General features: G+C 44.7%; 1 protein-coding gene across 1 annotated transcript in view; it reads left to right on the forward strand.

Moving 5' to 3' along the window:
• Positions 1 to 10,646, forward strand: part of CDK15 (cyclin-dependent kinase 15) — a gene marked incomplete at its 5' end in the record, with an annotated part of 35,140 nt that extends 24,494 nt beyond the window's left edge. The window contains 3 exon segments of the mRNA XM_009572151.1: positions 2,395 to 2,443; positions 5,062 to 5,201; positions 10,537 to 10,646. Coding sequence (XP_009570446.1) covers positions 2,395 to 2,443; positions 5,062 to 5,201; positions 10,537 to 10,646 — 299 coding nt within the window.
• Between the last annotated feature and the right edge of the window lie 886 nt (positions 10,647 to 11,532).

The following is an 11,532-nucleotide window of genomic DNA, read 5'->3' on the forward strand; positions in this document are numbered from 1 at the left end:
GGGTCAGTCAGGAGATTAATCTGAATTGATTTAAAGTGGATTAGTTAACCGCATTAAATCCTTGAGCAGAGACACACTGTTTTCTTACCCATATCTTCCATTTATAATCAAAGCTCTGTATACTCAAAATGGCAAGTTTGGCAGTCCTCACTCAAGTAGAATTCTCCACTGGGAGATGTGTTTGGACAGGGACAGCAGTAGTTGGCTGACTGGCTCTTACACTACCCCGTGTAGATAATTATTAATCTCCATGTTATATAGATGATAAATTTAAGTCAAGAGGCTTGCTCAAGACAGCGAAGACTATAATTCAGGTATTCCTCCCAGTTTCCAGTAAGCAAGCCGATATTTCTATCTGTAATATAAAGAAAATCCTATTTCCTCTTTGGAACGTTAATCCTGAAAATGCACTCCACAAAAACAAAGTGACATTTCACTTAGATATCATTGAAACATTTTGCCCTGCTGTTATTAACTGAATGTGCATTTTTTAACTTTCATGTTAAACTCGTTAAGGAATATTAATGTTAAAAGATTTCAGTAGAGTTAAAGTACAATATTTAAGTCATCTTGACATTTTTATTAAATATTAAATGAAATTGATATATTGTCATGGAATGTTTCCATCTCAAAATTTTCCGTCAGAAAGTTACAACATCTGAAAGTTTTTGGCCAGCTCTGTGAAGAGGTAAAAATTTCTACCTCATACAAAAACATCTTATGCCTTTCCAAACAATTTTTAAAAGTGTTTTTCTTCTATTCTGCATGGAAACTTTACATCTCTACTCAATATGGACAATTTATTTCTACACTTTTATTACAGTCGAGGGGGCAAAATGAAGGAAAGAGGACCCAGAAAAAAAGTTATTAGTGATCCAAGAGGAATGTTCTGCCAGAGTTAATCTCGATGACTGATTTGGGAAGGGGCTATTCAAGATACTAATATATAACTTCTATATATTAGCGATAATTCCAGTGCTCTGGCACCTAAACAGTCATGAATCCTGTCTCAGGTTATATTGCCATTTACTGCTTTAGCAATTACCTTAGTATTTGGGTGTAGGAGAACACTTCAGTTGTGAACTGTTACTTACCCTGTGATAGACAGGTTTAACAACCTGCTTGCCTGGCTTAATGGTGAAAGATTGCTGTTGGAAAGATTAAATGCTGAAAGTTCAGTCATTTGCACTTTTTCAAATTGTCTGTGCATCAAATCTGACACTGAGTGACCGAGCCCCTGGGCCTGGCACTCTGGAAATGGCCACGCTGGCGAAGGCAGAGGGGACTCCCGCTTTGCCCGCAGCTGACAGCTTCTGTCCCTGAATGATGTGGCTGGTGCTTCTGGGCAGGAAGGCAGGGCAGATGCTCTCAGACGGTGCAGCATAAGACCCAGCCGAGCTCTGAGTCTACTGGCAACAGACCAGTGGTGCTTGCCTCCTGGTGGTCTCGCTGCCGCAGGGAATGCTTGTCCGGGCTGGGCTGGAAGAGAGGTCTACACCACCCTTCCTGCTCTCTTTTCCCTGGCTAGAGCACCATTCATCTCTGCTGTCAGAAATGGTGCTCAGGAAAATGTAGCTGAGTAGAAATTACAGCCTTCCTTATGCAAGAAAATGTCTCTGTTCATCAGCTCTAAGGGGAAATCTTCCAGGCTTAAGCCATTCATTCATATCTAAGCCTGAGAAAATTCATGCTTTGTAAGAAAACGTTTGAGGAATGTATTCCTCTACATTTTCCACCATGTTTAGAAATGTGTCCTTCAAAAATGGCAACAACACCACAGACTTCCTAAAACAGCAAACTCTGCAAAGTTCCAGTCTGGTAGAGATGTTTGAATCAGTAAGTTCAAAGCCTGCATGAAAATGGTTAACTTGATAAACAACAAACTTAGTGAGGCATTGACAGCTAGAGCAGCGGCCAAGAAGAGAGTGGGACCCAAGTGCCTTTGCTCCGTCCCCAGTCCTTCTGCCAGATCCATGCAGAAAAGCCTCATGTGGCCACAGGGCAATACATGAAGCTCAGCAGCCCCTTGGTAAGCCAAGACAATTGCTGGGGATTCAGGCCTGCAAACCTCTTTCTGCTTCCTTCCTGTGAAGGCTTTAGGGACTGATACTGCTTTTATTGAAGTCAAAGCTAAGACTCGCACTGCAACAGAAGGAGGCCCAAGGCCTATATTCACAGATGAATGAAAGGAAAGGGTTACAGAACTGGAACAGCCTTATTAACATCAATGCTGGTACTCAAGTCCTATAGGAATAATGTATATTTATAAATACTAGGATGACAGATTCTATAGGGCCCTTTGAAATTCTGAGCACACGTTTTTTCTAAGGGCTCAAAGAATGGGTTTTGCCTTGATTTTCATTTAATCCTGTGATTGCACATTACACTTTCTAGAACTGGTTGCTTCCAGGAGACCTCAGAGACTCCGAGTCATCTGTGACAGGTAAGCTACCTATAACGGCAATGTCAAAATCGCCTCTGGGTTTATTTGTTTCTTTATGCAATCATTTAACTTGAAATGAGCTCTTTTGGCAAGCTCAGGAAGATCGGGGTGGCTCTGTAGTAACAAGCAGATCTAACGCCAGTTAAGCAACTGATTTCGAGAGATCGCAGTAGAGGTAGGCACATAGTGGGTTTATTATTCTCAGAGGAGTAGTGATTATTCTCAGATAAGCAGTGATTCAATGACATTATGAGCAGCTTTTTGCGGGGCACAGTTCGATTCAGAAGGTCGTACTTTCCCAAGCCCTCTTGCTCAGACTGAAAACAGACTTTGAACTGTCCCAATTTTCATTTCTGGAAACAGACTGTAGGAACATTGCTCAACAGCGGTAAGGAAGACGTGCTAGGACAGCATTTTCAGGAGACAATGAAATAATCTTGTGATCAGTTAGGAAGGGAAAAATCGCATTCTTCAGTGGCCAAAAGCTATGAGACTGGGGCCATGGTTACATACCTCGGCTTGACCAGGCACACCAACCCTGCCCAATCACTCCCTAGTATGCTAAAAGAAGGGAGTATTTTTCAAGCATATATATGTACACACACACACACACATAATGTATATATGTATCAGTGAAAGAAAGCTGTAATCAGGCAAAGTGCCCTAACCTATCTCAGAGAGTCATTAAAATCGAATCTCCCCCCAATACTGATTTTGAGGCACACAACAGGCTTTATAGATATGTAGGAAAAGACTGGACAGGATTTGTCCTCAGGGTTGTGTTCGTGTACAGGTCAAGATCAAATATTCTTTGAGGACATAACCACAATTTTCATCGCTGCTGTTTATTATCTGTTCAGCTCACTGCTTGGGATCCAGCCCTGCTTGGAAGGAAGTGTGCTGCCCTTCAGAGCTGGGTTTCCCAAACGCTGTTCTGAATGGCTGAACAAACATGCTGAAGTTTTCAGCAAAGCACAGGTTGCTGAAATGCCAGCCATTGTCACGCACATCTTCAGAAACACACAAAGCTCAGCATGTCCCAAACCCTGATAACACAGGTCCTGGAACAGAACAAATCCTCTCTCAGCCTGAACAAAGAAATAACTGTATTCCCTGCAACTCTGCTGTATTGCACTTCTGCTCTTTGGCCATAATCCCTTGACAGGCCCCATTACAGCCCCATACCGATGGGCTGGCCCAGCATGTCTGCGGCAGAGCTCTGGGCTGCATGTGGGCCAGCCCCAACTCTGCGTTACAGAGTCCTTATGCCGGTATGGCCGAACGGCTGCCATGGCATGTTCGGCTCTTGAGAAGGAAAGAGCTGCTTCATACAGACTGCTCAGCCATGACTCTCCATGGCCAATTAGGAAATCAAAGGGGAGCTCTGTGCAGAGCTCGGCCACCACCAGGAAGTGTGAGCCATGGTGGGAAGCACTGAACCATGTTGCGTGGGAGCCTGCAGTAGCAGGGACCGAGGGGGCAGAGGGTCTCCAGTAAGACCCTGCCATGGCAGGAGCAGCCTGTGGTGCAGCTCTAGCAAGCAGCCTCAGGCTGAATGCTTTGGCTCCCTGTCCTGTCCCTGCTCCCCAAGGCAACAGGGGCTTGAACAGTTTTGCTGGAGGTGAGAATTCAGCAGTTACCTACCACAGTGAGGCCAGATACCTTTTATAAATCTGTTTCTCAGGATGTCTCCCTCTCACTCTCTGTTTTTTTCCCCTTCATTTTTTTACATTTTATCTCCTCAAAACAAAAATGTCAGCATGTCAAATGTCCTGTGTAGGGAGGGGGAGTGCAGGGGCAGGGGGATCCCGGCGCCTGATGTCACTTGGAGGGGAAGCGCCGGCAGGGGCCGAGGGAGGAAGCACAACTGGCCATGCTCTGATCGGCGTCCTGATGCTGAAACGTGATCAGAACAAACAAACAAAGTAAAGGCTGTAAAACTAAATGACTATTTTTATTTGTTTCCTTGTTGGTTTGTTTTCTCTCTTCCACTTCCTTGTCCCCAGCTGTGTGCTCCTCTAGAAAGCAGCCACTTGGCATTGGTATTTGCTGGGCATGGAGCATGTGTGTATTACATCTATTTTAAGCACTCATCCTGAGAAACAGATTCATCTCCGTGAATCCCCAACTCGTTTTACAACCAGCTGCACTACTGCTACTGGGGTAGGAAAAGGGGAAATGGTACTTTCTTTTGTTTTTCAGTTTTGACCTCTGGTCTGCTCAGTGGGCCAGTCAGGTTATTTTGTGCACTTGCATTGTCACTGTAAACTGGTAACACCATCCTCTGATATTCCAGTTACGACATGTAAAATATAGTCTCCCCAGCAGCATTTTCCCTTTTACTTACAACCCTCTTTTTACAAAATAACAATTTTTCAAAATTCCTCTGAAAACATGAGTTTGAGCTGAAATCCTGGATGCTTATACTCCAACAAAATCAAACTCACATGGAAAAGCAAATGTCCTGGAAAGCTATATAGCTGGGATGGGTTTATCCAGGTCCCCTGTGTCCCTCCACTATCTCTGCCTCAAGCTCTGAGAAGGGCTGGGTCAAGTTCTGGTTCCAGCTTTCTGGCTTGTGCTCATCTCCTATGCTATTTTTTCTCCTGTTTTCCTAGGCTGAGCAGGGTGCCAGCAGCGGAAGATTTGGCCTCCAGGATGCTTACAGCCTTCCCTAGAGGCCGGATCTCTGCGCAAGATGCGCTCCTTCATGGCTTCTTCAGCCCTCTGCCTCCTCAGCTCTATCAGGTTCCTGCTGGTAAGTTAACTCGCGATTTCATCTCACCAAGAAAGAGCTACTTCACATGCTATTTATTATAAGTTTCTTCTGTACTTTGAAAGTCTCTGCCATTCACCCAGACGTCTCTCTTTTCTGCCTGCCCTCCCTCCCCACTCCCGTATGCTGCAAAGTTTACATCCCATTGCAAATTTGACAGCTTGTTTTTCTGTTTTCTTCCACTTGACCACAGTGTTAATACTAGAAGGGGACCTGGATGGGCTGCCGCCATGGTACATTTACAAAGCGGAGGTGTATATGCTTTGACAGGTCATTTCTCCCCCATTCTGTAACCCCAGGGGCCCGGAGCTTTCCTTTGGGCTGGCTCACGCTGTGTATTCAGTGTAACTCACATGCTGGTCCCTCCTGATGCCCTGAATTCCCAGCTGCTCAGCATGATGTGCTAGCCCCAATTCCCTTGGATTGCTCCTCCTGCTCCCTTTTGATGTTCAGGGACAACAGCTGTTCCTCGTACCCTGTCGCACCAGTTCTCCCTCAGTTTTACCTGCTTTATTTTCTTCTTCCCTTGCTCCCTTCTCTTAAGCAAACAGCTGCATACACACAGATCTGCCTCTCCTGCCCTGAGCTGACAATAAATACAGGGTCTCTCAAGCTACAGGTCCTGTTCCTTACTAGGAAAAGCTCCCTCCTATCGGGCAACAGGCCAGAGAGCCCTCGCGTTCCCTGTTGCCTCCTGGGCACCCGCTACACTAGTTAGTTTGCCCCTTTTTTTAAGATAGGGGCAATTAAGAAGAAGCCTTCTTGGACTGTGTTGTCAAGCTATTTGAAAACTTAATTTCTGGCTCCTGTGACACGTCCCAAGTGAAGGAGCAACCCGCTAGTGTCTCTCCCAAACCGTTGCCTTTCAGAAGGTGCTCTGTGTGTGTATGTGCATGAGTGAGAGACATCTGCATTCCTTTTCTGTTCACCCAGCCACAGAGCACAAATCTACTTTGACACTTTTAGAAAAATGAAAAGATGGAATCTCGCAGGAGCCTGCCTGTGCCGGGGGGGGAGGAGGGGAGCACGCACAGCAGGAGGGAAGTTGACTTTTCTTTATACATATAGGGTTTTTTCCATGCAGAGTTTAAATTATGCCTGATAAAAGGAGTTTCGTGGATGTTTCAGTTCTTTCAAACCCTCCTGGCTTCCTCCCAATTAAATGAGGTTTGTCAAAGCCACAGGGCTCTGCTGCTGCCGGAGAGGCGGACAAGCACTTCCCGCAGTGACATCTCCAATCCCCAAGGGAGAAGATGAAAGTGTCAGTGCCAAGAGAGAGAGAGAGAGTGTGGAAAAAAACAGGTACAGAGACAGTCGGTGTGAGAGAAAGGGAGAGAGTGAGGAGAAATAGAAGGAATGAGAAAACAGATTGGCACAATGTGTCAATCTCTCTGACATGCTGCCAGAGAGCGGATAGATTCATTTCACCTGGGTTTATGCACCATCCCATGTTTATTATCCCCCATATTGCGGCGAGAAGTACCTTGTGGACAGGAAACTGCATGGCGTTATCATAGCAACCAATGTGTTGGGAACAGAATCAAAGTGCACAGGGCTGAAACAAGTACAATATGATCATGCAAGACCATATTCATGAGCAACTCATTAAGCCTGTAAAAATTAGGCAATTCTGAATAATTTCCCATGTAGCCATCCCTATTGCCATAATCGTGTAAGACATTTGTTCTCTTGTGTCATTTTGGCATCACACTATTTTGGAATTTAACTGTATCATTTTAAAATTCTGGTTGCTATGATAACACAGTGCAAGTTTTAAATATATTCTGTTCCCACTTTGTTCTGGAGGATGCTGGCTATTAGTCCCCATCCTCTGAAGGAGAAAGTTAAAGCAGAAGGGCAAAGAATGAGCTGGAAATGAAAGGTGAAAGGAGGAGGGGGTTGATCCCAAGGTGTGTGAGAGAGTAAGCAGGAAACAACATTTGAAAAAATAAAAGGTTCCTGTAAGAAATTATTTACTATTTTTATGAAATAATTGTAGCCATAACTGTCCTTTTTATAAGTTGCTATGACAAGCTGGAAGCCAGAGGATGTTTTTCAAAGGTCAATTCCTGGGAAAAAATAATTAGAGAAATCAGTGTTTCGAAGATAAGTACCCCTCCAAATAGCATGTTTCTGATCACTGAGGGGAATGCTAATGGCTAGAGGCCGGCTGCTTCCCCTGGGAAGGCGGAGAGGGAACAAGGGGCTCTGCTTCCTGGTGGTCAGCTCCTACAGAGGGGAACAGGTTGCTGTTGCTTATGCTCATCTGGATGCAAACTGCTAGAAGAAAAGAGTAGCCCATGCTGTAAGAGAGAAAGACTCTCTGTCCCTGAGTGGGGCTGGTCCACAGATGGGCCTCTCCTACAGCTGCTCGCTCCTGTGCCTCTAGCGCTAGAAGGGGCTACTAAGGCCCAGGTTCCAACCCCACTCATCGTCTTGGTGGCCTAAATTCTACACTCGCCACCAGCACCTCTGGATATGGCAACGAAGGAGAAGAGCATGGGATTCTCTAGTTTCCTTCCACCATGGCTAGTGGCTTAAGGGGTGGCAGTGATGACCTTTCGTAAAACTGGAGCACTTGCTGTCCTTTTTCCGGCCTGAGCCAATCCTAAGACAATTATCTTTGTGCAGTGCAGCCCTGCACTACAGCAGCTCTGATAAAACTTCAGTCTAACCCTTTGCCACCTGCTAAAGCGAATGTTTTCTGTCCAATTAACCACTCCTGGAAGAAAGATGAGATCCTTGAATCAAGAAAGCATGAGCTGTGCTCTCAACTCAGTGTCAGTCCTGAAGTGCAAAGGGCCTTCTGAGAAGGTATCTCACTCTGCTGTCAGAGAGGTCAGACACAGTAACAGTTGCAGCTTATTATTCTTAGTTATAGATTTGATTTATTTTCCCTCTCTTTTGCCCTCGAATGCTTTAGAGCAGGCTCGCAAGCAGGGAGGGTGAGTAGTGGGATTTGGGGTTAGTACCAGTGTGCTCCCAAGAAAACATATTGCAAGAAGAGCTCTGGCCAAACAACCCAGGCACACGGTCCCCACCAGACCGATGTCCAGGCTCAGTATAAACCTTTCTCACAGTTCAGGAGACATTCAACCCTGGGCATACCATCAGCACAGCAGTTAGTCATCAAGTCCAATCTGTGCTCCGTGAGGAGGATTGCGTTTTGCGTGGATGTGATCCTGGCTTTGACTAGCAGGGACTTGCTCCTTTTGGGTACGGTTGGTCTCTGGTTGTTACCTCCCCCCAGCAATTCAAAACCAGTGTACCAGGTGGTGATGACACTGTACCGTTTCTCCTAAAACAGCCCGCTATTCAGCTTTTCAGAGACAAGGAGGAGGAGGGAGGCTTGATGTTGACAGAGCACTGTCATTTTAATGCCTGTTGCATCTAAACTAATGCAAAGCAAGCGTAGGCAATGAGGAGGTTAAGGCTGCAAGCCATTGCCTACCAAAAATCCCATTACTGTTGGGATTAGCCAGCGCTGGTAGATGTTATCACAGGGCACATATAAAGAAGAGCTGGCTTTCATGGACATCTTGTTTGGGTTGGCTGCTTTCCCTAGGTTCTCCTAGCTTAAAGGTTTATATAGCCACTTACATTTTTTTACCTCTGTGCTTTGCCACCTCTGTATATAGCAAATGGATATCCTTCACTGCAAATCAGATACAGACACCTAGAAAGTGAAGTTCCCACCAAGTGTATGAATCTGGTTTATAATGTGTCTTAATAAGGGAATAAACCAAAGTTGGTGTTGAGCAGCAAATCAGCTGTCACTCCTGAACCAGAAGCAGTCTCTTCTGTGAGGTGATAAAGCAAATCTTCACTTAACTCAAGAAAAACACCCCTCACTTCACCTGGCCTGATCTCCACAGTGGTGGAAGGCCTGCTTGCATAAATACTGACAGGACACTGAGGTTTTGTATTATGTCATTAAGCCACCACCCTAGGAAACAGCCATTGCAACATATAGCAGATGCGTGCCAAGGGCACAGGCGTCTAGAGATGTTGCCCTGCTTAAGCTCTTCCCCGGGCGCCTACCTGGAGCAGACATCATGCTGGCAGGTGCTGGGCCCTCTTTAGGAGCACAGGGTGAAGGGGAAGATGGGAGAAGAAGGAAGGTTTCCTTTGCTCACTCCCCAGCTCACGCTCTTGCAAAAGCACAACTGGCGCAAAGTTTGGCCCATATGACTTGTGGAAACAAAGTCCTACAGACATGGATCAAATGCTCTGACTCCCATTGTTCTCAGGCCAGAAAATCTCTATAAAGGTTTTATTGTTCAGGGAGATGAACTGCTCTTGGCGGGGAGTGCTGTTAATACCCTTCATGGAGGCACACGCTATTGCATCAGAGGTTAGCAGACATTTTTCTGTATTTTGTCTAATTGAAAATTATATCTGAGGTTTCTTTAACTTCCACTTTCCCTTTAACACTCTTAAATGCAAATCTGAGAAGATTTAGTTGTCTTGCTTGCTGTGAAAGACATCCAGACTGGAACTCCCATGTAGTCGTTTGCCATCCTCAGGTGCACTTCTGCCTTCACCCAGTTATCAGCAGAAAAGAGCGAATGGGGATGTAGTAATCAGATTTCTAAGGCAACAAAGTTAAAGCTAAGTTTGAGATTGTGACAGCAAGCAACCACGAGCCTAGGAACTCAATTAGCCTGAAAGACAACTCTCTCATTATCTTTCCTAAAATGATATAAATACATAAGAATATAAAAATTTAAAATAAACTCTCTCTCTATTGACTGTCTAGGTGATGGAATTTCACTGCTCAATTTCTTTAAACACCCACTTTAGTATTTATTTATTCTAAGCGTGAAGCAGCTACGATAATTAGACTGTCAGATTTGGTAAGTTAATGAGGAGTCACTGGAGTGGAAGGTTTTGCATTTGTGAGACTGCTGAAGGAGAGAAGCTCTGTGCCTTCGCTCTATCTCTTTTTTCTTTTTCTTTTTTTCCCCCTCCACTGGGTGGGAAGGAGAGAGGTTGGCAGTGCGTAGATCCATTTGAATCCTTTTGATTAGCGGGTTGCATTCCCACCACTGTTCTACCAAATAATATTTTGCTGGTTGCTGCAAGAAAAAGAAAAAGAAAAAAGAAAAGAAAAGAAACCATAGATGAGATTTCTAGAGAAGGGTGCCTAGATTAAAGAAATCATTTTCCAAAAAAATCAGAAGGAATGGAGCTGTGAGAAATAGGATCCTGAATTAGTTTATATTGTAGCTAATGTCACAGGAGAGCATTAGGAAAGTAGCACAGTGAAGGAAACAGACCATTTTGCAGCTTTCTCTTCAACCTGATTTTTCCACAGGACAATCAGTGCTCACAGTTCCAGGAGTGAGACTGCAACCCGAAATCTGTGACCTGTTTGCTTCTTACCGAAAAGGCCATCTCTCAAGAGGTTCAAGCAAGTTTTGGTAGAAAGGGATGATTGACTAATTCTTGGGTAAGTGCGTAGTTGCCACTGTCAAAGCTGCTGCCATCATCCTTAGCACTTGAATTCCTTTGTGTATTGAAGGTGGGAAAACAGAACTGATACCCAGGGCTGGATGACTACATCCCAGGCTGAGGACAAAGTGGGAAATCTCACATTCAGAGAGATCAGCAAGCCAATGGCCCCCAACGCACAATGCTCAGTGGTATCATGGGAGGTTTGGGTTTGTTTCTTCATATTCCCAAGTCTCAGACGAGTGCCCTTTCCTCTGATGCCTCCTCAGTCAAAATATTGCTTCATTTCCCCATTGCTCAAACTGACCAAATTGCTTTGTTTGCCTTTGTCCTTGTCTACTGAGTTCACATTTTATAGCTTACTTGTTTTGGTTTCACACACAATGGAACCTGCGCAGAGCTAGCCAAAATCTCCTTAGCTCATAACATCCTTGGTTTTAATTAATCAGTATTTTAATATGACACACCTCAAAATTATGCTTCAGTATCAACATTTTTCATCTCCTTTTTGTTACAGAAGACCAAAAGGTCACTTAAAATCATTGTTATTGAAAGAAATTACCAGAAAATACCCTTTTATTATATCCTGTCTCTTTGTTTACTTTGCGCATTTGTTAACAGCATGTGTCCAGTCAGCATCACCGGCTGGGTCTGTGTTTGCAGGGCAGACCTGGAAACTGATCTAGTGGCCAAATTAGTTTGACTGTCTTATTGTCTGCCAAGCTAAGAAGCAACCTAGCTGTGATAGCAGGGCAAACCTCAGCTACCCGTCTGTGCTTTCAAATGCACGTAGATGGCATGTACCTGCTATAGGATCAGGTCCCAGCACTCAGTGCCTGGTCTCACAGCCTTTCACTCC

Source organism: Fulmarus glacialis, unplaced genomic scaffold (assembly GCF_000690835.1).
Source record: "Fulmarus glacialis isolate BGI_N327 unplaced genomic scaffold, ASM69083v1 scaffold22092, whole genome shotgun sequence".
Taxonomy (NCBI): Eukaryota; Metazoa; Chordata; class Aves; order Procellariiformes; family Procellariidae; genus Fulmarus; species Fulmarus glacialis.